General features: G+C 41.8%; 1 protein-coding gene across 1 annotated transcript; it reads left to right on the forward strand.

Annotated features, from left to right (window-relative positions):
• Positions 1-4,216: 4,216 nt before the first annotated feature.
• On the forward strand, positions 4,217-26,436 carry syndig1l (synapse differentiation inducing 1-like; the record flags this gene model as incomplete). The annotated part of the gene is made up of 3 exons (XM_079180688.1): positions 4,217-4,750; positions 19,543-19,680; positions 26,278-26,436. 3 exons carry the CDS (start codon positions 4,217-4,219, stop codon positions 26,434-26,436), a joined length of 831 nt encoding a protein of 276 aa, XP_079036814.1.
• Between the last annotated feature and the right edge of the window lie 821 nt (positions 26,437-27,257).

Below are 27,257 nucleotides of genomic sequence, written 5' to 3' on the forward strand. Positions count from 1 at the left end.
CACCTCTTCTCTCCCTGTCTCTCTTGTGTCACTCTCTAGTTCTCTCCCAACCCCCCCCCCCCCCCCCCCCCCCCCCCCACTCGTACACACGTATATTTACTCACAGCCGTCCAGGCACAAAACACAAACGCCCACAAACAAATGTGCGCACACATAAACACGCAGAACAGTGATTATTTCTATGACTCTCCACTGATGTCCTACATTACTCAGCTCTCACTGAAATAGCTTATTCACACTTAAATTCCCATTTGGGGTGAAAAAGCCGCTCTCTGCACCAGCAACACGGCAGCAGCGTATTTTGGAAGCATGACAACACCAAGAAGATTTCTCAGAGCATCCCTAAGTAATGACACGAAAAGTAATCCGCTGTCAGCTCGCAGCCTTTGTGCAGAGCAGGAGTGTTATAGTTGCAGGAACAGTAAAGTGGGCTACTTGGAAGAGCACTTATTAAGGCTATACGCATGACAGCCATTGGGTTTGGTTCTCTGTCAGAGAGAGGGAGTTCATTAGCATTGATCTGTTTGCAATACCTGATGCCTTTTGCTCACCGAAGAGAAAACAAAATGATGATTTTTGGCTGAGGCTCCACTGTCTGCCATAGTGGAAAAACTGAAATCTTTACGTCGTTTTGGAACGGCAACATCCTGTCTTGTGTTGTTGAAGCAACATGCGTTTGAGCTGCAAAAATTCCACCATCAAATGTAAACTGTGGTGTAGAAGCCAGTAGAAGTAGCTTGTCCTTGTGGCGCCTGTCTCATTTGATTATGGTAATCACAGCGGAGCTTCAGTATTAATGTGGTGGTGATTTATTGATGTTAAAACGCTATTTGTAGCCGCTTCAGCTTAAGTCGCCATCCTCTGATTTGAAAATGATGCTTTCTGACATTCTAAAAACTCACAAGGGTGCGTTACGTAAAAGTTGTCTGTGACACCCAGATGGCACCAATTATTGGAAAGCAGCACACATTAAAAATGTAGTTCAAGTCCACAAAATCGGTTTTGATTATTCACCAAATCACAGCAACAAATCTTTTTTAAAGGACACTTTATCAAGGCAGATGCCAACACGTGGCTCAAACCTGTATCAACAACCATCCCAAAAAGAGAAAAGCTGCAGCGACAGCATCCCAAGTAGATAGAAGCCTCAACAGCTGCTCATCGTTAGTTTTTCATGAGAATTTCTTCATAACGTAAAGCGCTCACCCTTTCACTTAGCCGACTCAAGAACTGTATGAGTGTGCGATAACCGGAGCTATACGCGGTACCAAAGGGCGCACTGGTGTGGAACATCAATGTCAGCACATTCAGACGCAGGAGGTCCAACGGGGAGGAACTATGAAAACTTTGTTGACTGTCCGGTGCTTACTGAGCTTTAGGAAGCCTGGGAGCATGGGGCTCGTGTTTTATTCATGGGCCAGAAAACATGAAAAGTACAGCAAAACAGAAGCGTCCTACTTTGGGGTAATTGAGGACGAGGAAGAGAGATTTAGAGATAATGAGATAACGTTGTAAGGGAATTTGAAAAGCAAGTGATTGTGTTCTAGAAGAAAAGTGCTCTTAGCAGAGTGCAGAAGTCCACTAGCAGGTGTGTCTGCCTCTCCCCTCCCAACCATAGAAGAGTTCAAGCCCTCCCGGCTCCCTTACAGTCAAGATGGGGATGAAGATAACAGAAATGAAAATGTATTCATCTTGTATCGTGCCTAACTTTAGAGGATCATAACACATCGGCAATGGAATTAATCTGCAGATGCTCCAGTTCAAAATGAGACCAAATTTAACTTCTCTATGGTTGTCTATGAATGTTTTAGCCCAGACAATAGCCAGAGATGCTTTTGCAAACTAAAGAGGTTGTTGATCACTTACGGTGATGGTTAAGAGGAGTGAGGAGTCAGCAGTCAATGCTGGTAGAAAACTGTCAATTAAATATAGGTTTTTAAATACAAATACAATTTTATCACACAAAAAAAATTGAATTAAGCAAATGGATCTAGTAGTATGCAAGAGTAGCCGTGGACAGACAGACTGATACACACACACGGCCGAACACATCCCCCCACTGGCCTTGCCGGAGATAATGAAAGTTTAAAACGGGAGTGAAACACACTGCAGGTTATTGGCCAGTCAGTCTCTTCCTTCTGTCCGATGGGAGACTGCTCTCGTACAGTTCCATAACATCATGTAATATGGAGCTTAAGAATTTGAAATAAGGAGGAGACCTTGATATTTTCATTACTTGTCCTGAACCTCTCATGAAAAGCCATGTACAGTATATTGGATGTCTGTTCTTTTTAAATTAATGTATCACACAGAATGTAAAGGTTAATCAAAATAAAGATGAATATTTTGTTTGCTGGATATGAATCAGCAGAGGTTTCTGACCATGATTAACGATTAAGAAAAAAACCCCGAATTGTCCACAAGATGATTAATGTACAAGTTATTAACCTGTGCACCGACAAGCTATTATTCATATCCCATCACCACAATGCTATTTGGCATTATGTGTAATCTTGTCGTCTACGATTGGAAATTCTTTAACCATTTGGAAATAGTACAGTAAGCCAGACATGCACGATTGGGGTCAGGACCCCAAGAAATAATCTGCTTTGGGCATTTCAATTTTAAACGGCGTTTAATCAGACTAAGGTTAAGGGTGACACCGGAGAACCGGAGAAGTCAGGCTTATTTGTTTGCAACTTGGAGAAAGCTGGTAGGTCAATAAGTTTATAATTTGGTTTTGAGTCTTAAATGTAGAGCTGATCTAAGCCTATGGATCAGGTGGCAAGGCATTGGTCTGAGCACCACAGGGTGTCCTCTGTGTTAGAGACACCCAGAGACAATATTAACATTCTGCTGCAGGGTTGGCATCAGTATTATAAAGATGAATCAATGTGAGCTTATTTATGCAACTACTAAAGGCTGTAACCGTCTATTTGTATGGTTGTGCTTCTTTGGTTTACATTTATGGGCAATTTGAGATTATTTATGGCCCTAATCTCTTTGTGGCAATCAGCCAGAAATAATTGTTGGCTAATATCATATTAGAAAGGGGAAATGTATCGAAGCATGATGGCCATAAAGATGTCAAGTCTATCAGCAACCGATAATGATTCACTACTTCTGTGGCAAAATGTGTACTTCTGGTCAATCTTTACATGAACAATGGAACAAACTCAATGAGCCTCAGTTGTCCTCACTTGAATACAAGTTTATAATAACACAATGCTTCAGAGTAGGTCTTGGTGCAGCCGTGGGAGTCGGGAACATCATCACAAATCATATATTCCGCCAGGTGTAATAATTGTCTAAAAGACAGTAAAAAATAAGTTTCCGCACACTAGATAATGTTCCCATGAACATAATAATTGTCGAAAACCATTCATCTGATCTCGTGTGGTCTAAATTTACCCCTCTGTAAATGTCAATCGTCAATTATCAAGAGCCCAATTCTAATCAAGTGTTCAGTTGCTCATAAGATTCACATCTTTATCGCCATTTAGATGCATTTAAATGAGGCAGATTCGCCCATCTCAGTTAACATACCATCATAACTGATTACAATACAAATACACAAATAATATGCCCATGTGCCAACTGTGTTGTCGATGCTAATTCTCCACCTTTTTTTAACTTCTATCATATGTTCACATCGTTGGAGAACTCAACTCATCCTTATCAGAATGTCAGGCTGATGACACCTAATGAGCAATAATAATCAAACTATATTGTAATGGATGGCAACGCTTTGATGTGTTGCTGCTGGCCCCGTGGTGTATAGGTGTCAGTCTGCGCCTTCACGTGTGTGTAGAGTAAGGAAGCAAATTAAACGAAATTGAATCCTCTGCAGGGTGCAGCTCTTGACAGGCGGGATGCAGTAAAAAGCTGTTGCTGCCTCGGGAACGACAGCTGAACTTTGATCTAATGCGAGCAAGTGTTTGGCAAACTGTTACCTGCTGGTAGATGTCAAATAAAATCATCCTTCTGGGTTTTTTTTGTTTAAATTGAATCTAAAAGAAATCTCCCTGTCTCTGTCTGTGTCCTCTCTAGATCTCTGAGTGCTGAATGCTGAATGGCCATTAACTTCTTTACTGACGTCAAGGCACGCCATTGAGGAGCACACCCTGTCTTCTTTTACCTGCCACTTTACTTCCCCCTAGCGAGAGCTAACATCACTGAGAAGCTCCACCTCGCTCACCCTTTAACTGCTGTTGCTATGGAGAATCTCAGTGAGCTCCAGAACCCGTTGTTGGACAAAAACAGTAAGCACATGGTCAACGGTTATGGGGGCGACTTCCCGAACAACCAGTACCAGGAAAACATTATTAATTACTTTGCTGGTGGAGGAGAGGGGGGAGGAGGAGGAGGAGGAGGAGGAGGAGGAGGAGGAGGAGGAGGAAAGGTGAATAACGGCAACGTAGTGAGCGGAGGTAGCTACAATACCAACGGGAAGATCAAATCTCAGCAGCTTTTGGACGCCACCTCGCTGCACCTGGCGGTGGAGGCGTTCTACAGGCCCAACTTCATCCTGTACAAGGAGGACAGTGGCAGCATCAAGGCTAAGGAATACAAAAGCGAGTGCTGCGAGACCACATTCACGGAGAAGAAAGCAAAAGAGGAGTCCAACACAGCGGGGGCGGACACGCCTGCCACCGAGGATCCCCAGGCGAAGCTGCTGGAGGACGGCGAACACGTCAAGATCCAAACCGTTTCCTATGAGGTGGAGGAGGAGGAGTACGTGGAGTACGAGGTAAGAGAGGAAATGCATGAGTGGAATAATGAGAGAATCCATCCATTTGACCAGAATGGATTTGTTTTGTTGTTGCTGTGAATAGACAGTGTTTGTGATATTCATTTTCAAAATAGGCCATTTAAAATGAAAATGTAAAGTATGCAGCACTTAGCCTTGAGTTTTGTGCTTGTGCCATCATCCAAAGCAACGTACAGACCATCAAAGATGTTAAAAAAATCTCCCAAGAGATCCATACAGAATGTTATTTTAGTTTAATAAGATACTTGATGGCAGTTGAGGATCATTTCTCTAGGGGTCAGGCCGACGTATCCGTCCATCCAGGTGTCCAAGCGCCTGCAGTGTGTTTGTGTTAATTGAGAGACAGAGCGAGCATGCTTGTATCCCTGTGGTATTAGCACACTCGTATCATCACATGATTGGGCTCGACGCCTGGATCAGACTGATATTTTACTGACCACAAATCCCATTTGATCCACTGACCTTGACCTCAATTCCCAACTCTAGTAAAAATTCACCGGCAGATGATAACAAATCACCCATGCTGGCCTCACCCAGGGATATTAGGTGCTACAGTACTACAGCATTACAGTAGGTTTCACCCTCTACTGGCGTGGCCAATAGCACAAAGCACTCTAAAGGATTTCGGGGATTGGACTGGCGGAATAGGGTGTTGAGTACAACCAGTGTCCTGCAAGACCTAATGAATCGACTGCCACACACCCGCGAGTCTGCAAGAGTTAACCTGGATCGCTGTGATAAACATGTAGCTGCTGAAATGCAACGTGACATGGGTACATAGTGCGGGGGCATGAATAAAAAAAAGAAAACATGGTTCTTCACTAACTTCACTTAGAGAAAGAATACAATGTTGTGTTTTATATACTAAATAAATACATTATCTGATGCGGTAAAGTTCCTTCCGTTGCTCTTTTTCACTAGTAAACGTAGGTGGACGCACATAACACGCACATGTTGTACGCAACAATGCACCAACTGGAGGCTCCTCTTGGCCATTTAAAGGTTAAGTCCAGACATTAGCATATTGTTCATACATCTCCACATGTGCCCTGTTCACAAATAAACAAACACATTGTTAAAAAAAGCATAATCTTTCCCCTCAGCCAGTGTCGAGATGCAAGGAGGAAAATTCACAGTGGGACTTATTATGTAGCCTCCCAGCAGGAGACCACTGGCACCACAAGGTGTACCAAACACATTGAGAGTAAATTGATCATTTTGTGGGTTTGTTTGGTAATTATATTAATTAGCCTGAAGGTGCCCTGAGGAGTTTTCTTGTAAGCAAACAAATGTTATGTTTACAAAGGAATTGGCTGTATCCTCGAGCTCTGACAAACATGGCGGATGCATTAATAAAGATTTTCTGACTATTTAAAGTTCATTTACATACGTGTTTGCCACTGTCGTTTGCACTGCTGCTCTTCGCTGCCTTTGCACATTACTGCCACCAAGTGTTCAGCAGAACAGCTTGACGTTGCCCACACGATCGAGCGTGCGTGATACAAAAACAGACAAAGGACCCGCATGTGAAAACATTGATCCACAGCACAACAAAAGGTACATTTTCTTTGCTTCACTTTGTGCTTTTGATTTTAAGGGCATCGGGTGTCAGCGGAATGTGAAGGTTTGAACACTCTAAATGCTTCAATTAAATATAACTGAAACTTAAGTTGTAATGGAGTGACAAATTTGAAAGGATCAACGATTATCTCGTTAAAAACCTTCACTTTAAAACTCTGAAGCACAACTGAGCTGAAAAAGAATCCAATCTCGCTTCCTCTTCATGACGGAGGTATAAAGAAGAAAACACATTTAGGTAGAGGAGGCTTGAAGAAGGTTGTGAATGTGACAAAAGAATGGAACATGATGCCTTTATATTCAGGCAATTTTCGGGTAAACTGTTCAGTTCTTCGTAGTTGCACAGCGATTTTGTGTGTCTAAATCAGTGGATGGAGGATTTTTAAGAAGCTCTGTTTTTTAGGAAAGGATTGTTGCACAGCAGGATTTCTCATGTTTGTTCTTTTTTATTAAGGTTACAGTGTGACAGCAAGTGTCTTGGCACAACATTATAAGGCGCTGACAGCTCGAGAGCAATGATATTAGAGGGCAACATTTGCTGCTATTATTGGAATGATGGCAGTAAAAGTACATCTTTAAAAGATGTTGCAAATCAATATGTCCTTCGGTACAAATATGTGTCGCCTTTTAAATAATCAGTGTGAAATTGATCCCTAAATTTAGCTGTAGCACTTTTTGGTGTGAACAGGCCTATAGGGACATCTTTCAGGGATTTAACCGCTGCTTCTTTTTCACCCTCCACATGCCGACTGCATCTTTCAAAGTTTTTAAATCCCCCTCCATCTTGTCTGTTTCTCTTTCTCTGCAGCTCACCCTTTGTGAGTCATATTGATTTAATAAAGGAATCAGTGGGGTGTGATGGCGTTTGCCTGATTCAGCTCAAAACTGTTCAACACGAAAAAGAGTTTGGGTCCAATCATTAATCATCCTAATCCTGCAATGTGGAGTGATACAGCCATTTCCAATGCATACAACACGTTATCTGAAAGCTTTTCGTCAGCACTCTTCAACTAGATGAGATGAAAATAGTGGCAGTGCCTGAAAGCTGATTTACCTGATGTAGCTTTCTTTGAGATGAGCAAACTTTTCCTACAGCAAAAACAAAACCACGTCCCTCACAGTTCGATACAGCAGCACACACACACAGGTCCATATGCAACCTGCTACATTAGAAGGATTGTGGTGATAAGAGTTAGAGTTAAGAGTTATTATTGTCAACCACGCTGAGAATTGGAGGAAGACTTGGTGTCAGGAAGTATCAGAAGATTCTATGATGACAGACTGCTCCGGAGGAATGCCACTGCTCACCAGGTGTTGCACACAATACGGGAAACTGTGTAAAATAATAAGCTTTAAATCCTCATTAATTCATTGATGTTCTAGTTCTGCGTACTCTGTAACTTGCCGATATTAAACGCTTGCTGTTTTCAGAACTCATCACGAAAAAAATGTAAAAGAGGGGAAACTACTGCGGTGAAATAAAGGAATTTATTTGTAAATGGCTTTATTAAACACAGCACAAATTCTCTAATTATCAAAGCGCATTACAGATAGTCGGCCCGGGGGGGATCAGTAAAGTAGACACATTTCATCAAGGAGATTTAAATTTGTCTTTGTTTTCAAACTTGAAGGTGCATTATGAGAAACAACAGGGATATTTTAATGGTATCACTTGCGACATGTGCAATCCTCCTCTGATTTGAACCTCTCCTTCTCACTTTGCAGCTCAGTACTAGCTGCATACGGCAAACCTTTTATGCAAACACCAAAAACATCCAATTATCAAGCCTCTGTAAGATTCACTGAAAGTGTTTCAACAAATGTATTCCCTTTGTCAAGAACCTATTTTTGCCTTACATCTCCACATAACAATTCCCTTTATTACTTTTGAAATCATACAGTAAGAGACGTGTTTCACGTAACACCACTTTCACTTCCTCCTTTTTCATTAACTTGCATTTATTCTTGTTTGAGCGGAATATTGGAAAACAGCAGTGCAGTTATGAAGCAGAAAGTCTTAATAAACAGAGGGCCAATGGTGACAAGCAGTGGCCCTGCTGAAGTGCCCTCAGGCAAGGTGCTGGATCGCTCACACCTGCAAGGTCGCAGTCGTGCACTCTGCCCTCCGTGTAGAAGATTAAAGCCAAGAGAATTTTGCCTTCAGAGGCCGACGAGCCTAACACAGAGGTAAAGTCCTTCCATGTCAGAGGCCCCTGTGTCGGAAAACCCAGACAACCTAATCTGTCTCCTTTTATCAGCTCCAGCCTTAACAAGTGTACAATGAGCACTGGAGGTCTGCCAAGTGTCTCCGCCTCGCTCTTAGTCGCATTGCTCCCTGGCACGTAAGATCATGTCCAAAAAAGAAGAAAAAAAAAAATGGAATGCCAAAACAGCATGACACAAGAGAAGCAAACCTGTATTTATAGCGCAAGCATGAAACAATGATTCGATCCATGTCAGTGCCGCAGCGTCCAAATTACTGACAGTTAAAAGGTAGAATTTGTGAGCCATGGAGAGATTGCTGCTTTACACTCTACTCATTCTTTTGTCCGACTGTTGAATCAGAAAAATGACAACTAAATTGTGTGTATTGCTATGCAATTAAAGGGCTCATGGAGAGGAGGAGGTGAAAGAACTGAGGTCTTGTTGTTAAAAGTGTCAACTGTTGACAGAGATCTTTTTGCAAGTGACCCAACGATGGTCTTTAAATTGATCTGACATTGTGAGACGCAGTGACGGTCCCGGCTGAAGGGAGAAAGCATACTGTTGCTCCTTCTTGCTAAACCATTATAAGCCCGGAGGCTCGTCAGTGTGGACCTGCGGGTCAGGTAGTAGCTCTTCTACTCTATATGTGGACACACCTGGTAAAGCTGGTATATCCAACAGCAGAGTATAGTTCCAGAGGTGGCTGAACAAGTCATCTGTTTAAACCACTCATCCCTGTGAATAGTGCTGGTACATGCAGATTGAGGAGCTGACTGGAGTTAATGAACCAGCAGGAATCAATCTACCTCGATCATAATGGGATTCCAATGCTGGACTGTATCCTCAGCAGTGTCTGGGTTTGTTCTTGTTGATTTGGCGACACCTTTGGTTACCGGTGGTAATGCTGAATACGTCTCTATAATACTAAGTCCCGGTTTCCCTTTTGAAATGACATGTTTATCAATCATGTAGGCTTGATTTAGGCTTCGAGCTAATCCGGTCCACCAGATGGTTTGTCACACAGAACCATCTGAGAAGCCGTCATTGGAAACGGTTTAGATAAGGGCAAGCATTTTCTGAAAATACTTGGCAGGTGATTGGATAAACCATCTGTCAATCAAACTCTTGACGGAGCCAGTCGGGAAAAAGAGTGAAAAAGCCTTCAGTGTCATTCTTTGCTCTTCTAGCAATAAAGAAGTACTCTCCAAGTCTGATATAAATGATGCTATTGCAGTATCTACGCTAATCTCTTCAGGAGCCACCATTGTTGTCAATCGCTGTTGACACTAATTGGTCAGTGCTCTGGCTTACCAGACACGTAAGCATTACTTGAAGTCTGGAAAGATGGATTTCTCAAGTGTAATGTGATGCGGCGAGTCTCGCGCGAGCTAGAACATCGCAAGAATCCAGCTGCCATGCAAGGTAAGCGTTGAGCAGTTATTCTGAAATATAACAAGCAGATGAGCAACTCATGCAAGTTGTGTTATTTACACTTTAAATCTCAGTAGGAGGTCACAGTAGGCGATTTGTTTGGTAGAGGCTACTGACTCGCATACACTGCAGTCAGATAAAAGATCAATGAGTGAGGCAGACTATAGACTAACATATTCAAGTATAAACAACCCCTCTGGCCCTGCACCCCCTCTGCTACTAGGAAAAGGGGGATTTTGTGAACCAGGGGTGGCCTTCCCCCCCAAATAGTCTACTGGATGTACATACCGGGAATATGCTTCCTGTTCAAAATAACCAGATGTTCCGTTCTCTGGATCACTGGAGCGACGGACTCCGCCACCGACAATTTAAACTATTTTATTCAGAGGTAGCTAACGAATGGAAATACATGTAATGGCTATAGCGGAATAAATACTAGGACAATGCTTTGATCTTCAAGTCATGTATTCGGTCCATTAAAATGGAAACATGTATTTTCCCCTGCATGAAAAAAATCTCACTTGAGCTTGGGATAAGACTCGCCATTTCTTTTTGTCTGCCATCTGTTGCACCATCTCCAGTGATTGAAATTTGCATTCATCAGCCCATTTCATATTCACATAATAATTTGAACATGTGGTATTCGTGCCACTCTGCAACATTTCAATAAAAATGGCCTCTGCTGAGCTTTTCTGATTAAACCCTTTTTTTTTTCGGCACAGGCATTGGAGTGCTAATGCTTCATGGGCGTGGGTGTGAAATCAAATATATAGATCAGTTTTAAAATAAATATATCTCCAACTGCCCTCTGCCTCACACCTGTGCAGCCTTTTAAATCAGACCAGGTTTGATTAGAGGGGTTATCCGTTCTCACTAAATCTGAGGGGACATGAGCTTTCGCCTTCATTAAATCTACAACGTAGTCATCCTGCAGTTCAGTGCACACACATTGTTCCTTTCCTGAAGGGCCCAGCACCCAATATGAGCCTGTGTCATGCAATCTTTCAGAGGTATACCATTTCTCATTTCGCAGTAAATGACAAACCGATCTCTTGGATCATTTCAATTCAGCGGTAAGTGAGTCTGCCCATTGGATTTTAAAGCTTGCTCACCTCTGCTAACCGGGGATATTCATCCCATGGTTTGGTGCGTCTCTCTGAGCTACAGAAATCATAAGCTGCACATTGTGGCTCCAAGAAAGATAAAGGAAATTGTGACATGTCAGAGAATGTAACTTTATTGCTAAATTACTTTTTAACGTACCAAGGAGAAATAGGTCCCTAATTCTTATTTCCAGATCCCATAAAATCACAGGTTTTATATTGGGTGATTAAAAACTAACTCAAAATTAAAATCCAAGTGATTACCATTTAGAATCCCAACATTTCACACGCACTTGTTGTTGTTTTATTCTATACTGTTATATTAGCTGAATAGTCAACTATCCAGTCAGGCATCTCAACCTTTTTCTTTTGTTCAAGCAAATCTTAGACGTTGAATTGTTGTGAAAATTCCAGACAAAATTCCATATTATTCTCTACCTTTCCATTTCTGCTTGGTTTAAGATAAGAGACAGAAGTGAAATAACATTTTTTGAATGTCTCTCTCTCTGTCTGCGCCTGCCTTTTCACACATAGCTTTCTAGTCAAATCAACTTGCAAAAAAATAAAAAAGAGCTAGAGCGATTCAAACCCTGACTCTTTTCTGCACTCGATGTCTCTGATTGTTGAGAATGATGATTCAAATCATTCAGAAAAGTGAAGAAATAATCATTGAAGAAAACTTTAGATGCTGTTCAACGTTGTTTAGTTACACTTGATATGCTGGGGCATTGTGCAGAGGGAAATGATGAAAGCTTACGCTGCATATATCGTTAACGCCATTTGAATGACCATCATCGATCACTCCCTCCCTCAGACCTTGAATACTCAATATCAAAGAAAACACAGTTCTTCACTGTTTTGAAACATCATTTAAGATATGATCCATAAAGGTGCACAGGAGTATCTGACAACTTAAGGACCAAATTCAACCAGAGACAGACAATTTGGTACTCTACATTCAGTATATGCAACAAAATGGTGTTGGGGGAAAAAGCGATCGCCCACCAACGCAGAGACTTTGGATTAAATGCCGGCAGCAGTTCTTTAACCATGGACCACAGTTGGCAATGTGCCCATGCGGGAAACTGGTGAGGATGATTTGTGTTGCAATTATAGTGATTGGTGCAGGTTGATAGGTTGTCTCCTGTCTATACCCTTCCCAGAGTGAGTGGGAGTTAGCAGCACAAAAAGCTGGGCCCCGTTCCACTATTAATTCATCCATTGTCACACCTGTTCACACAACTACATAAAGTAAACACCTGCATCCGTAGTCAGTAGGGTACCCAGTAATGAAGTGTTTACAACGCATTTAAGAAAGTCTGTAATCTGAGCATATCTCATCCCTCTTTTCTCAAATGATACATTATGGTAATAGCATTGTTTTGTCATAGGTTTTATGTTGTCTGAGTCAAAAACAAATGAGAGAAAGGCTTCTGTAATGTCACGAGTTTTGAGTAATATCAACCCTTCGTGGATGATTACTTGTTATGAATCTGAGCAGTCGTGTAATGACTGTCGATCAGTCTGTTGGATTTAGATGAATTTAGATGTTTTATTCAAAAAGAAGGGGAATCTTAGGGGAGATGAGGCTTTTTTTGAGATCTATGTATAATCAGTCAGCTGTTACAACACATTGCTTTTTAGCCTCATAAACACTCTCTTCATTACTCTGGTAGGTCACCTTCTCATTGGGTGTGACTATATAATACAGCCTATTAAATGGCTATATGCACAGGCTAATCGATTGCCATCTTAATTATAGATGCTAGCTGCTTCACTCCAATGCTTTAAACTCAGTCAGAGTGACATTTAACTCGACATAAGGTTATCGTTCTACTGTAGCGAAAATCTTTGGATCCGGTGTTTGTTTGTGGAAATACAGTCTTAAAGCTGATATTTAGATTGTTTAATCCAGTCCCATCTGCAGCTTTTGGGTGATGAGTGAGTTTCTTTCATTCGTACATAATGTGCTCCTGCTTGATTAAACACTATTGATGTGTGGACTGTGGGTTATAAGAGCTTAACCCTTGTTTTTAATCTACAAAAAAAAAACGTTTTAAAGCTTTTTTTTGTTTGTCTCTGGGGCATTTTATGCTTTTATAAGAGATACACAGTAGAGAGGTGATAGGAAATGAGGGTAGAGCGAGGTGGGGAGGGAAATGCGAGGAAGGTCCTTGGACAGACAATTGGCACCTAAAACCCCTATAGGCCATAAGGGCGTCCAATCAACTGTTTCTAAATGAACATGGAATATACAAGAGGCATTCTGGATTCATAGGACAAGAACTACTTGTTATTTTTGTCAGATTGAATCCCTGATTTCATCACAACACAGTTTTGCGTGTGCATTTCAACTTGTTTACAGAGAGCGAAGGGAATACCAAGCGTGATGAGTGGTGTTCCCATGTTGTAGCCTCATTACACCCTCCTAAATTGCACACCTGTCAACAGGAGGCCACGGGGCAACGGAGAGAGAGAAATAACAAATATTTTGTTCATTAATTCACCACAGGTAGCACATCTCCCCCGACGCCTGCGATACATGTTTGAGAGGACTGCATGATGACGATGCTTTTATCATTGTGATCACACACTCTGTGATAGAGTGTCCCTCTGAGGTTCCTGAGTGTGGCGGGCCTCATAGGGGCTGCTGAGTCCAGGCACTGTGTAAATCACAGGGTTCTTATTAAGCGCACGGTAAAGCTTGTATTTCTTTTTACCCGCCGCCCCCCTTTGGTAGCACTCAATCACACTGCCTTATAAATTACAAGCCCTTAACACAAAACCCTAGTCTGGTTGGGCTTCTACCACCGGAATAACTTGACATGACCATCTGCATAGCTGGATCAGATACAGTACCCACCGTACATCCTAATGCAGCATCAGCGCAACATACACATTGCACTGACGCTGCTGTAGGATACACAGGGGGGGGCGACTGAATATTGTCTTGGCTAGGAGTGCGTCTCGACAGACAGGGAGGCCAGATGACCTGCAGATGACACTTATGCAAAGTGAACATGCACCATCTTTTGTAGAAATTTAATTAAATGAGAAGGGACTATTAAAAAGGGCACAGATCCTAATGATGTGTGCCTGCTCCCTTTTTAAAAGGCGTGTTTTTCTAATGGACATAGGACGCTGTTGCAGCCACGAGATGACTTTGGGCTTAGTTTTTGTGAACACTTCTCTATCAGAATAGTAAATGTACTGAAAATGTCATTTTTGTGCCGTATTGCATCTTTAATGGCATTCGCTCATTAACTTTGCTTATGCATTCAGCCAAGTAATTGAAGTCCCTTTGGTTGTGAAGTAGTTTCTTTCAGCATCCAGGCCTCTACCTTTGTGTGGCTGCACAGTAAAACAATTCATTTATGTAATCCCAACTGCTTGTTTTTGCTTCATGAAATGGTTGAAAAGACAATATTAATTTCTGTGGGCGCTTTAATTAGATTCCGTGTGTTCAGTAATCTGTGTTTGTGGTGTGCATTTTCCTCTTATACATTCAGACAAGCTAGCCGCGTTGCTGTGATCCAAAAGATGTTTTTTTTAATTGTACAGTTGTTATCGACTCACTGACTATGTTGTTATTGCATAGCATGGCAAGGGGAAATGATATATTCATGTTTTTCCCAATAGAGGCCCGTGGCATCTAATTTAAGGAGTCAGCTCCCACAGCATAAATCTGCTTTCAAAAGTATATCAAAGAAACTCACATAAAGAAAACTGTTTAATTTGGATATATCACAATTATTATTATTTTTTATTGTAATGGCAACGAAAAATAATGGTGACGGCGTTCTTTTTACTAAAATAGCCTCAATATGTGGTAGCAAATGTAGCATAACAGTGCTTTTGCAGCGCTCCAGCCAGATTCACTGGGTCTATTTGCAGTCACATTATGTGCACTGTGTACAAAGACGATATATATTTATCCATTTCACTCTTGCCGTGCTTAGTTTGAATTCGTAAACACGTTAGCACATCGCAAATATAAATAAAATCAAATAAATGTGACATGCTGTGAGACGCTTTTTAACGCAGTGCAGTGGCTCGATCCCAAGAAGCATTAAAATTCATGTTCAACCTCACGCCATCTTCAAATGATTACCTGCCTGTCATACAGGAGGTAAGATACGACACGTTCACTTGACATCAGGACAAAAGAATAAAGAGACAAATCTCCAGGGAGAATGGACAGCAGGGGGTAAACAGAAAAAAAGTGGGCAGGGGCACATTTCCTGTATGTTGTGGAGGCAATTTGACAACAAATAAATTACACGAGCCCTCCTCTTGGTTATGCTGTCATGGCTGAGTGGTGAAACCATCCATTAGTTCTTCATTACCTGTCAGCCTGTTGCCGCATGTTGACAGGGTTTACGCCCCGCAAGACGTAGCTGAGCGGCGAGCAGCACCGGCATGCATAGTCATTAGGACATTCCGATAAATGGGATGCCGACTGTCAATGCACACACGCACGTGCTCATTAAAAGTCAGGTAGGAAATTGGTAAACAAAATTCTGTTTACGTTAAATCAAACAGCTTCTCTGTAAATTCAAAACCTGTCAGTCTGACCTGTGGCTACGGGTTTGCACAGGTTCTTGAGTGTGATTTGGGGAAAAACAAAAGGGTGTAATCATACATACTTAATGTTCCATGAGACAGCTTTGTAGGGGGATTGATGGCCCGTTTTCATCTGCTGTGGCTCCCCTGCAACCATTTGAAAGTTTCATGATTCATGACCTTCCTGTCCATCCAGACAGGTCTGCATGTAGCTTCCTGTGACGTACATGCAGCTCTGCCCGCTGGTCTGCACCGACTCCAGCCGACCTCATTGTTCGCTCGCTTGACTCACTTCCTCTGCTTCTCTCTCCCTGTTCCCTGATAGCCTAAGCTAACCAAACAGCTAGTATCCCTAGATGATGTATGGTTTCATTCTCTAAACAGCCAGAAGGCTGCGCAGATATTGTCAGTAAGCTCTGAGGCACAGAGCAGGGCAGGGCTCGCTCTGGAGAGATTGTGCTACAGCGCTTGCTTAAGGCCATGAATGCAGAATGACAATATGCAGGATGTGGGCTGCATAATGCTCGTGTGTTATGACCTTTTTTTTTTTTTTGCCTTGCATTATGAAGAGAATGAAAATACATCGATCCTCTCGGCAGGGGTCTGTGTTCACAGCTTTTAACGGATTTATAAGCTTCTCAGCTTGACAACACAGAGTGGCATTGTCTGAGGCTGCAGAGACGGATTAGAAAGTTTTTGCTTGCACATTCATTTTTTGGAGTTTATTATACTTGTTTTGTCCTCTAGGATGCCTATTTTTTGGATTAAATTAGAGAACGTGTGTGTGTGCGTGTCTTCCCCCACACATTTTAACCACCCACCCAGTAATCCCCACCATCAATCAGGCAACATGACTATAAGGGAATGTTTTCACCCCTCAAAGCAAATTAATTCCCAACACTGTCACGCAGAGTAATTTAACTTTTAATACAATGTAAACACCATAACACTGCACTCTTGCTTACTGAAAAACAACTCTCACACTACATAACAGAATTACATGTTTTTCAAAGTGTTGCTCTAGTTCAATCAAATTATTCAGGCTCAAAAAATGAACCTTTGTATTAAGCTGGCTCTTTTTTTTTTTTCGTAGCGGTTTCCCTAACTTGCAGCTTTAAATTTAACAAGATACAAGTAATACCCAAAATGTAGCAAGTCCTGCTGCCTTTGTTTTAAAGCCATTACAAATTACTATGTGCTCCTAATCAGCATACAGTTCTATAAGCAGATTATGACGCATTATAAGTATGTTTATATTGTTAGTATTTTTATAATGCGTTACCAAAGAGTGGATTTTACAGTATTCATTTAATGCAGAGAAGTTTGAAAATTAAGAAGTAAAAAGGGAGACACAAGCCTAGCCCAGTTAGGCAAAATGTATTTTAGACTAAAAACACCTGGACTAGACAAAAAACAACTCTATCCAACGTTGACGTGAGCATTCCCAGTCCAGGCCCGAGGCCAGCACACACACCAGGGCAGGCTGCAGCTTTGCTTGGCTTCTACCTCGGTAAGATATCAATTCTACAGTCGAGGAGCAGACACTGTCATCTCCGTGTTTGAAATCCACAACAACCACAAAAACACATGAAGGGATTAAGAGTTGTAAACCGAATGAAAATACGGACAAAAATAAGAAGTCAGATTGCTCAATGAAAATGAAGGACGGGCATCTTCTTTTGTCAGATTCCCATCTTAAATGTGATGATTGGATCTTTGATAATGGCCCCATGTTTTTGCCAAATTTTCCCCGTCGGATATGATGAAATATTCAGCTTCATATTGAACTCATTTTCTGTGATATAACAGTATATTGTTAGCCTTAATTTCTTTCATTTCTTTCTCATGTTCCACCCTCATGCTGGATCATCCTTCAAACAGGATGATGTGTGAAGGATGCAGCTTAATGGCTTGTATAGAAACCGCGGCCTCAATCTGCGATACCTTTTCATTACAGGCACCGTGGAAAACAAATCTCTATTCTTAGTCTTGCCTTTGTTGTGAGGGAAAATACACTTTATATGTGCCTTAAAGGGTTGTTTGACCAAATGTGGTCATGAAAAACAAACGTTGAAATTTGTAATACACCCTGATCTTTTTTTAGCCGCGGTTCACGACTGAGAACCCCCGAAACAGTATGCAGATGTGCGAGTGTCAATTCTCTTTTGCTGAAGGCATTTCAGTTTCATGTGAGGAACGTTGCGTGGAGCGTGAAATAGTTTCATAAAGCTTTAGGGAGGAGGTGTGTTTGATTCATAACTATTTCACATTTAAAATGAAGTGTACCTTCAACCGTAGCTTCTTTTTTTCTTTTAATGCCATCTGTTGTTTGGATGCCAAAATGTAAGAATCTGCATATCTCAAAACTAATGAGAAACTAATGGGCCATCACAAAAAGTCCATGAATACGAGCTGTGACATTACGGGGAACGAAATGATCCGGCATGCAGCGACTCGTCTATGTTTTGTTTCCCATTACACAAAATTGCTTTTTTCTTTTTCAGTGAGTGCAGATTATTTCTCCTCTCAGTCGACTCGTAAACCACCTCTACCTGTACACAGATAAAGAAAAACGTTCCCTTTCATCTTGTACGAGGAAATCTGCCTCAGTCCACATGTCTGTCTTCACATCAACTTGACCAATGATCAAACCATTTTTTTTAACTTCACAGGAAATGGATGCACTGACCATGTTGCCAGAGGATGCTACAGCTTTTGTTAACTGATTCTGAAAAGCGGTGCTGCAAATATTAATTCCAAGATATGACATGAGGGAAGAATAAAAACCACCAAACGATGCATCTAGGATGGGGGTCTTTTCTGAAGTTGCAAATAATTATGAAGGGTTTGCCCGAAATTAATAGTTTGACATTTTGGAAAGTCGCTTGTCAAGAGCTTGATGAGAAGATTGAGACCACTGTTTGTATGCCAAAATGATGAAGCTTCAGCCAGTAGCTAGTTATCTGACTGGAAACAAAAGAAAACAGCTGGACTGACACTACCCAATGGTAACAAAATCAGACTACCAGCACTTCTAAAGCTCAGTCATCAACACAATGTATCTTGTTCATTTAATCCATACAAACACAGGAGTGTAAATGTGAAAAGTTGCATTTTTACGGGGGTAGAAACACAACTTTACCAAAAATACAACAAAATACATACTTCAGTCTTGACTGTTTTGGTTTGAGTTGCATAGTTTTAGACATGTCTGCCATAGAAATGTCTGTCTTCTCTCAAATATAATGGGAATACTCAAAGCACCAAAAAGGAAAATAGATTTGAAAACTCAACAGCAATGTCTCTGTCCAAGAATCATGACCCAGTTACTCAAGATAATCCACAGACTTTGTTGTGAAGTTTCATGTAGGAACTTTGGTCGAAAGAACAAGTTTTCTTTTGGTGCTTTGAGCACCACAAGCCGAGTCCCATTATATTGGAGAGAAGGCAGATATCTCTGAAGCCAATATCTCCAAAACTAGGCAACTCAAAACAATCTAGATTGATAAATAGTACTACAGGTGAGGGGAAAAGTATGTATTAGTTGGGGTGAAGTGTCCCTTTAATTAGTGCGCTTTAAAAAAAAATCTAATGGGCAGATTTCGTTACCTTTAAACAGAGCAAGGCCAGCAGTTTCCTCTTGGTTTCCAGTCTTTATGCTAAACTAAGTTAAGCTAACCAGCTGCTGGCGATTAGTCAGGGAATAATGAGTAAGGTATCAAGGTATCGATCGTCTCTTCTATTCCCCAAAACGTCAAACCACTTCTGTGTCAGAGGTAGCTAGACCCGCCTGTTTGTTCACTTCTACATCATCACGCATGAATTGGAACATTAGTTCACGTTCAGGACACAAACCAGATGTGTGTTTTGACCCTGAGTTGTTCTCTGCAGACGGACTGCTCCAGTGACAGCGAGAGCGAGGACAACTTCATCGTGGTTCCTCCACGAGACCACCTGGGCCTGGCCATCTTCTCCATGCTCTGCTGTTTCTGGCCTTTGGGGATCGCAGCATTTTACTTCTCACAGGGGGTGAGGACAGACGCGCACACACACACACACACACAAACACATGCATGCAATGCAGACGCCCCCAGAATTGTGGTGGGCCACGCATGCTGCTGAATGATATTGCATCTGTTTGTCGAGGTCTAACATAAAGCAGGTGCATCCTCCCACACACACAAACACACATCCTCATGAATTTGTAGACATGTACACAGACATGCGCATACTCAGCTCTGTGACTCATCACCAAAATATGAAGGCCTATCACACATAAAAAAAAGACTCTTACTGCCAACGCAAGGCCTCTTTTAACTGGGCAGCCCATCAATACATCAAGGCCAATCTGTAATGGCTGCTTGATGCTCTGCAAACGGGCTGAAAGCCACCTTTCGGAAGAGCGTATGAATCACTTTCAAGCCTCTATTTGCAAACTCCCAAAAAGAGGAGGTGAAAAGAATACTAAGAGGAGAGACAGCCTTTGAACTGGTGGTGTTTTCAAGAGGATCGAATGTGAACGCAATTACAGGTGTGCCGGCTTATTAAAGGTGATGAGCACTCAGACACATTGAACAGCCTTGCTTGAGCTGTAGTTTATATATGGGAAGAAATGCATGAAAACACACTAAAAGTGCTAAGTACTTCACAACATTATATTTTGGATTTTCTCTGTACATCTTTCTGGCTTTCATGCACAAATTGTGGCGTCTTTACGGCTAAAATATGAGATCGTATCCACAGCTTGGATGTTAAATACCTTAACGGGTAATAGACAACACAATATTGCCTTGACAGAGATATTTACCTTGATGGAGAGATAAAGCCAGATTATTATGAACTGTAGAGACAGCAGTTACTTCCTAAGATAACCAGCCAGTGTGATTTTAGAGACCTGTCACGGTATGACAAGGCAACTCTGTTCATTTCGAAGCTGACAACGGCAATCTGCACATAATAGTTGTCTAAATGGGCGACAACTGGACTTCCCCTCTCTTTTTTTATGTGGGAGACACCTCCGATGATGAGGTGTCAGTCAAACAAAGAGCAGAGGGGTCGCTACTTGTCTTGTCACTAATCAATTCCCATTCTTATAAGTGCACCATCAACAGCCAGCCGTCACCCACTGCATGTTTAAAAGCACATATAAACACACACTGTGCACACACTACCGACAGAGAAGCTTTTCAGTAAATTGTCCTGCGTTTGACTATAAATTCTTATCAAAAGCTTAAGTATTTAGCAGACTTATCCGCAGGGAGGCGAGTAGTCCGAGGCAGATGAAGGCAGTCAGTGAATTATCTTGTCAGGAGCTAATTTGATTCTTCCTGGGTAATTATGGGGAAGTGATGGCCGTGTTTAGGGATGGATGGCTTTTCTGCCAATCTCCCCCCTTTAGAAGGTGGCGTCCAGAAGAGCTGTCAGGAAAAGATATAGTGGGAGTCTGGAATCGCTTCATTTTATAGCTTAATAACCCACTTCACTGGTCTTCATTTCATTTAATAGTTCAGGGAGCCCCCCCCCCCCCCCCAAACTAAATTAATTCTGCAGGATTTAGCACAAGGATATTGTATGTTTTTAACAGTGAACTTGTGAACTCCGCACAGGGATCTGTACCGGGCAACAAAATCAAAGTGCAATATCTGGATCTTCTCCGGGCGCATGCAAGGTCTGTGACAATGATACAGAATTATGGTAGAACACCTTATCTGCACCGTTTTGGCTGACTAGCCTAAAAACGCTTCTTTCCCAACTGTCCTGTTTTGGGCATTACTACTCTCTGCCTTCGTAGGGCAGTGCATGCAGATGCATTATGGGATTAGACAAGGGCAGCAGATTGAGCCGAGACGAAAAGTTTAGAATTGATAACGCATCAGCTTGGCCACTTATACTCCGAGGGCATTTACAAACAAACAGCTTAGCGGCTGTAATAGAGTCTGTGGACGGCAGATCAATAGTGTTTTTGTCTCAATGGAAGGTCAGACCTGGTGAAAACAGAGAGAGCCGCTGCATGACCTCCCAAGGAGAGGAGTTTGAGTGAGGGCATCAGCAAAACAAAAGAGACCTGCATTCATATGCTGATTTGAATATGCTCATATCGTATTTGCCAAAGACTACAGCTTTAATTCAGTGTAACGTCTTTACGGCAAATAGTGCTTTTTCTATTTTAGGATGCAGCGTTTACCGCCCACACACACACAAACAACCGATAATGAATCTAGGGGGGGAATTAGCTTTAAGCATTTGATTGAGAAGCAGAATTGAGTTTCAATTATTGCCACTAATAGGGTGAGTGTTTTGTTTAGAGCTGCTGATGAATGTTTCTCTCAGCTCAGAGACATCTGTGCTGGAGAGTGAGGAGTTGAGGAGCAGTGATTCCTTTCACGATATTCATAAGCCTCCCTCGAAGTTATTTTACAACACACAAGTCATCATAACGGATGCAAATTGACGAGCTAATTATTTTTGAGTTTATGTGTCTGTACGCGTTTCTGTGTGCTGGAGGTGGAAAGACAGACACAGAAGGAGGAAGAGAGACATTGGTGGCTTTGTGTGTTGTTTATTTGGAAGGAAAAACCTGTTAAGGCGGCTGAATTGACTTCCGAGAGCGCGTCGCAATGCGAGTCTACATGCAGCTAAGTCTTAGATGTTATCTTCTTTTCTATGACACCACATTTCAATCACATTGTCAAGGTTGTGGAGATAAAGCCTTAATGCTTCTCACCATTTTCCCCTCAAGGGGATTCAAGGAAAACGACATACTGTATATACGGTACGTAATATAAATCCGATGCTGACAGGGGAGAGAGCATAAGCACACACACTTTCAACCCTCTATGCTCATCTGTCTTGTCCACATTATAGCATCGTTATATTTAGTGTTTCAGAGTCATGCCCCTCAAGAGCAACAACATGCTGTAATTTAATTATTTGTGTTAGGTGGAGTGATGAAGCAGTTGATTAATAAATGCTTTTAGTGGAGAAATTACAGTATCATGTGCCCTTCAACTCTGCTTCCTGCCAGTGATGCGGACAATTAAGCTGTCCAGTGTCACATTAGACTTATTTTTAGGATTCTCTCTGTCTAAAGACCTTGCTGTGGGGTCGCAATACATTATCAAAACGTCTGAAAGCAAACTCCAACCAGATTTCCCATAAGGCCCCTCTTCCCTCCCTAACTGTGCTTTTGTTTCAATAATTACAGTATTGACATGGACGCTAAAGGGTCTGTCCCTTTTCAAGATTTTATTCCTGACCTTTCCAGGCTTTTTGTTCAGAGAGTCTTTCTCTCTGGCTCTCATCTGCCTGTCTTTGTCTTGGACTAATAGGCATTGTCTTCTAACCCTTCTTGGCACTAATGAAACATGTGGTGCACAGGGGGAAAGACCCCATGTGTAGTGTTTTTCAGTAACAACCCACTGAAAATGGAAAATTGATCTTTTCTACATTTATTATTTATTTGGTATTCTGTCGATACATTGCTGAGCTTAAAAAACACTGTGAGATGCAAAGCTGACTGCTTCATGAGGATTGTGTGTTGTGCCTATAGCACAGTGCAAGACAGATTCAGACACTTGAGTCTGTGCCAGTGTTGCCTAACCAGTCAGTTTGTCAGCGTAAGCAAGACACTTTTTTCTTACTGCGTGTTTTTTGAAAACACAAAAAAAAATCAGATTTTGATAAATGTCTCCATACCCTAAAGACAATCCTAAACAGGGTGACATGCAACGTTACAATTTAGATCTGTTTCCACTAAAACAAACCACTTTAGCCATTACAGGTAAAGGTATCTGTCCTTTCGGCTTTCTCCTTGCTTTATAGTATTTATGTCTTATGTCTTATCTTATAATATGTCTTATTATTTTAATATTAAAACCCAGGCCACATCACACTTTGTGTCAGTTGTAATTTGCATCCGTCGTACTGAGTTACCTTGCTAGAAAGGTGCAGACAGAAAGATCCAGCATGCAGAGCCAGATGGGGGGAAATAGAGTCTAGATGGGAGTTGGTTCGCTGTCTGGAGCGGCTGCTCTGTTCCTGTTTACATGACTGTAGTGCAAATGGTCAGAAGCTATGAATAATACAGTACTTTTTCAATAATTCTAGGTACAATGTACGGATGAAAAGACATCAGTTAATATTTAATATTTATAAAAAAAATGTAAATAAAAAACATCTTTATAGAAATTGGGGGAAAAAAATAGTTTGACATGTAGCCTGTGTATGAGCCGTTTGTTACTGAATACTGCGAGATTAACTAACTGTTAGTCTCTCTATTTACCTCCGGCTCTCCCTGCAGAGCACAGCTAAAAATAAAGGAGCAACAGGGTCAGGTACCTGAACCAGCTGGCTCCTCTCAATGAGGAAAAGCACTGGCTCGATTCCAAAGTCCTCATTCTGTGACGATGAGTAAGGTTCGGCATCCCGCAAAGAAACCTCATTTGATCCAGTTCTGTCCACAGTCTGAGAGCTTGTGAGCAAAATTACATTTTGATTTGTGTGTACAGCCTTGCTTTGGGGTTTATTTTTCTATTCATCACCACTGCCAGATACAAAACCATCATCACAGCAGACTGCATCCAACTAGCAGTCTCAATCCCTCTTAACCTCAGCCGTGAACAAGAAGCGCAACCTTGTCTTTTATTTCAAGCTCCACTTCCGAAATGTTTGGAGCTGATTTTTGTGACCGTGGCCTCAGAGTTGGAGGTGTGATGTCTGCTTTATCACATCCACGCACATCAGCTCCATTATCATTAGTAATGAAGGTCATTTTGCACACTCACACGCTACATTTTAAAGTGCTCTGGCAAACATTCAGCTCAATGGTGACCAATGTATTGTGTTAACGGTACAGTTTATTATAGTTGTGCATTGACACCATCGAACATAATTAGATCTAGAACAGAAGTTATAGTCGAGGGGAAGATACTGGAGATAGAAATACAAATTCAAACTTCCACTCTATTCAGCTATAAGAATGAAAACAACAAATCAAAACAGCAAATCTCTTCTTTCCATTTCCCTCCTGGCAAGCAAGTTCATCCAAATAGTAAGGCAGCTGGAAGATACTCAGAACAAGCAGCAGTGTAAACACATCAACAATGGGCAGGATATACAAGATAAACCACTATTGATTGTTGTATCTTCGAGCAAAGTACTCGTATGGAATAACACAAGCAGCAAGAACCCTTTAAGCATCAGTTACGTAGCTGATGTGTCCTATCTGGCTAATACAAAAGATCTGCCTAGTTACTTTGTCTCATTAACAGGGACTTGATGCTTTATCGAATGGTCTTAATAGTATTAAATATTAGAAATACTGTTTACAAGAAAAACTCTACTACAGGGCACCTTTAAGTTATTACGTACCAAATTATTTAAAAGTTGCTAGATTCGAAAATTCAGAGCCTACGGCCTCCAGACGGCCCTCAACATGGAGACGGCTGAGGCGGCAGCTTGTAGATAACGGTGCTAATAGTGTTAGCCTGGAGGGGAACCGGGGGGGGGGGGGGGGGGGGGGGGGCTACCCTTCCATGACAACGCTGTAATCAGCTGTAACTGTAGCATGAGGGCAGTGCAGAGCAGCCCGTAAACAAAGCACAGAGAAGAGCTACACAGGGGGAGAGCAAATTCATTCCCTATAGATTACTAGTAGATCTACTAGATTACTAGTAGATCACTCCACTATATCTTATATCAGGTAGATTACTTCACCATATATTTACCTTGCAGCCAGTTGTTTGCTGCTATATCCATGCTCGTAATATCGTATAGAGAACTTCAAAAGCTGCTGTGATCAATAGTTCTGGCAATGGTTTCAAAAAGCTCCGTACAATGTTAAAGGGGACAGTCGCAGTGACGAACTCAGTGAGAAGCGTCACCGAACCGACTGCACTAAAAGATTTCAGTTGTTATACGGTCTGTCGGAGTAAAACAGCTGTGATTTAAGCAGAATGGTTAATACAACAATGAGGATCTGTATGTGCCTATAGTGGGTTATAAAAATGCACTATAACCTTAAATACTTGGTAAGTAGGTCATGCTGATGGGGGTTGTTTTCTTATAAAAAAAAAAGAGCACACAAAGAACTTACTTTTTACTGACCTGTTTTCAGAATCACAATGTTTATCTTTTACCTTTTAGCACAAGTTGTTGATGAAGTTCTTCTATAATAGTTTCCAAACAATAGCAGCACTGTCAAAAAGTACTTTTCGTAGTATTGATTTTCCCGTCTGTGAAAGATGATTTGTATTAGAATCTCTTCAGTTCTTTGTCAGTTTTTTTTTTTCTCCCTTTAATGAGAAATTATGATAAATCTGCTTTTCTCAGATGTCATTTATGATTCAGAGCCAGCAGCCGATATGACCAGAACCTCCAGTCCTTGACATTTTCACACTAATTGCCATTTTTCAGTCCCGTCGTGCAGGATGAGCTCTCCTAGGTTACGCTGAGCAGCTCGATCAATGGGCCCACCCGCCAGTTGCATGTTTCCCTCAGACCACCACAAAATAACAGACAACTTCTGTAATTATGGTTCTTTTGAAAAATAGGTCACCCTTTCTCTTGAGGTTCCCCCCTCTAAACTGTATCTGACATTCTTCTTCTCTTGCATTTTCTCCTTCCCAGACCACCAAGGCAGTGAACAAAGGTGACTTCCCAATGGCCAACATCGCCTCCAGACGTGCTTTGTTCCTCGCTGCCCTCTCCATCACTATAGGCACCGGTGTGTATGTGGGGGTGGTGGTAGCTCTCATTGCCTACCTTTCTAAACCAGGACACATATAGCAGCCGCACCTTCCCTCCGACACACCTCCGGGGAGCCCAGGTTGAGAACAACCGCCTCGTGGGAACGGCATTGCTCCTGCAGACTCCGTGGAAAAGTTTTTTCGGGGGCTGTACAGTCTTTCCCTCCGCCTTCGTTTCTCTCCAGCTTCTCTCTCCCTACAGGCCCTCAGTCAGCCAAGATTAGCCACACTGACTGAAGAGAGGTCAAGCTGGAGGGTGAGAAGAGGGGGAATTGGGGATGGAGAAAGTTTTGTTGTTGTTGTTGTTGAGACAGGGAGAGGGTTTAAGTAATGGATGTATTCCATGTTGGAGTCCAGTTTGCATCCCATTGACTTTACCCCCTATTGGCTTCATCCTCTTTTGGCTGGTTTCTAACTTCCAAGACCTCCACAGACACACTGAGGAGAAAAGACTGAGACAATAACGCCGCTCACTTAAGCAATTATTAAAGAGCAGAGGTGGCGGAGGGTTAGAAATCAATGCACATCACTCTCAAACCAACTCTATGTCGTCGTCATTTGAGCTGCCGTTAAAATTGGAGCCTCTCTGTGGATCTCCTGTCATCTCAGTTTGCCACCCAGGACTGTCTTTATTAGACCATGAGCTGCCCTCATGGACTCAAACATACCATGGCTGCCATTTGTCTCTGGGCTACCTGCCTCACAGTAGATGACCACGCTCACATTTCCTTAAATCATGACAAAGGAGGGCTTTCGTTTTTTGGAGAAACCTCAGAAAAACAAAAAAACAGAACTATCGATTATAATTTCAATCAAAGAAGAATAAAGCTCCAAGAGGAAAAAAAATGATCAAACATGATT

This window comes from Pholis gunnellus (genome assembly GCF_910591455.1).
Source record: "Pholis gunnellus genome assembly, chromosome: 19".
Taxonomy (NCBI): domain Eukaryota; kingdom Metazoa; phylum Chordata; class Actinopteri; order Perciformes; family Pholidae; genus Pholis; species Pholis gunnellus.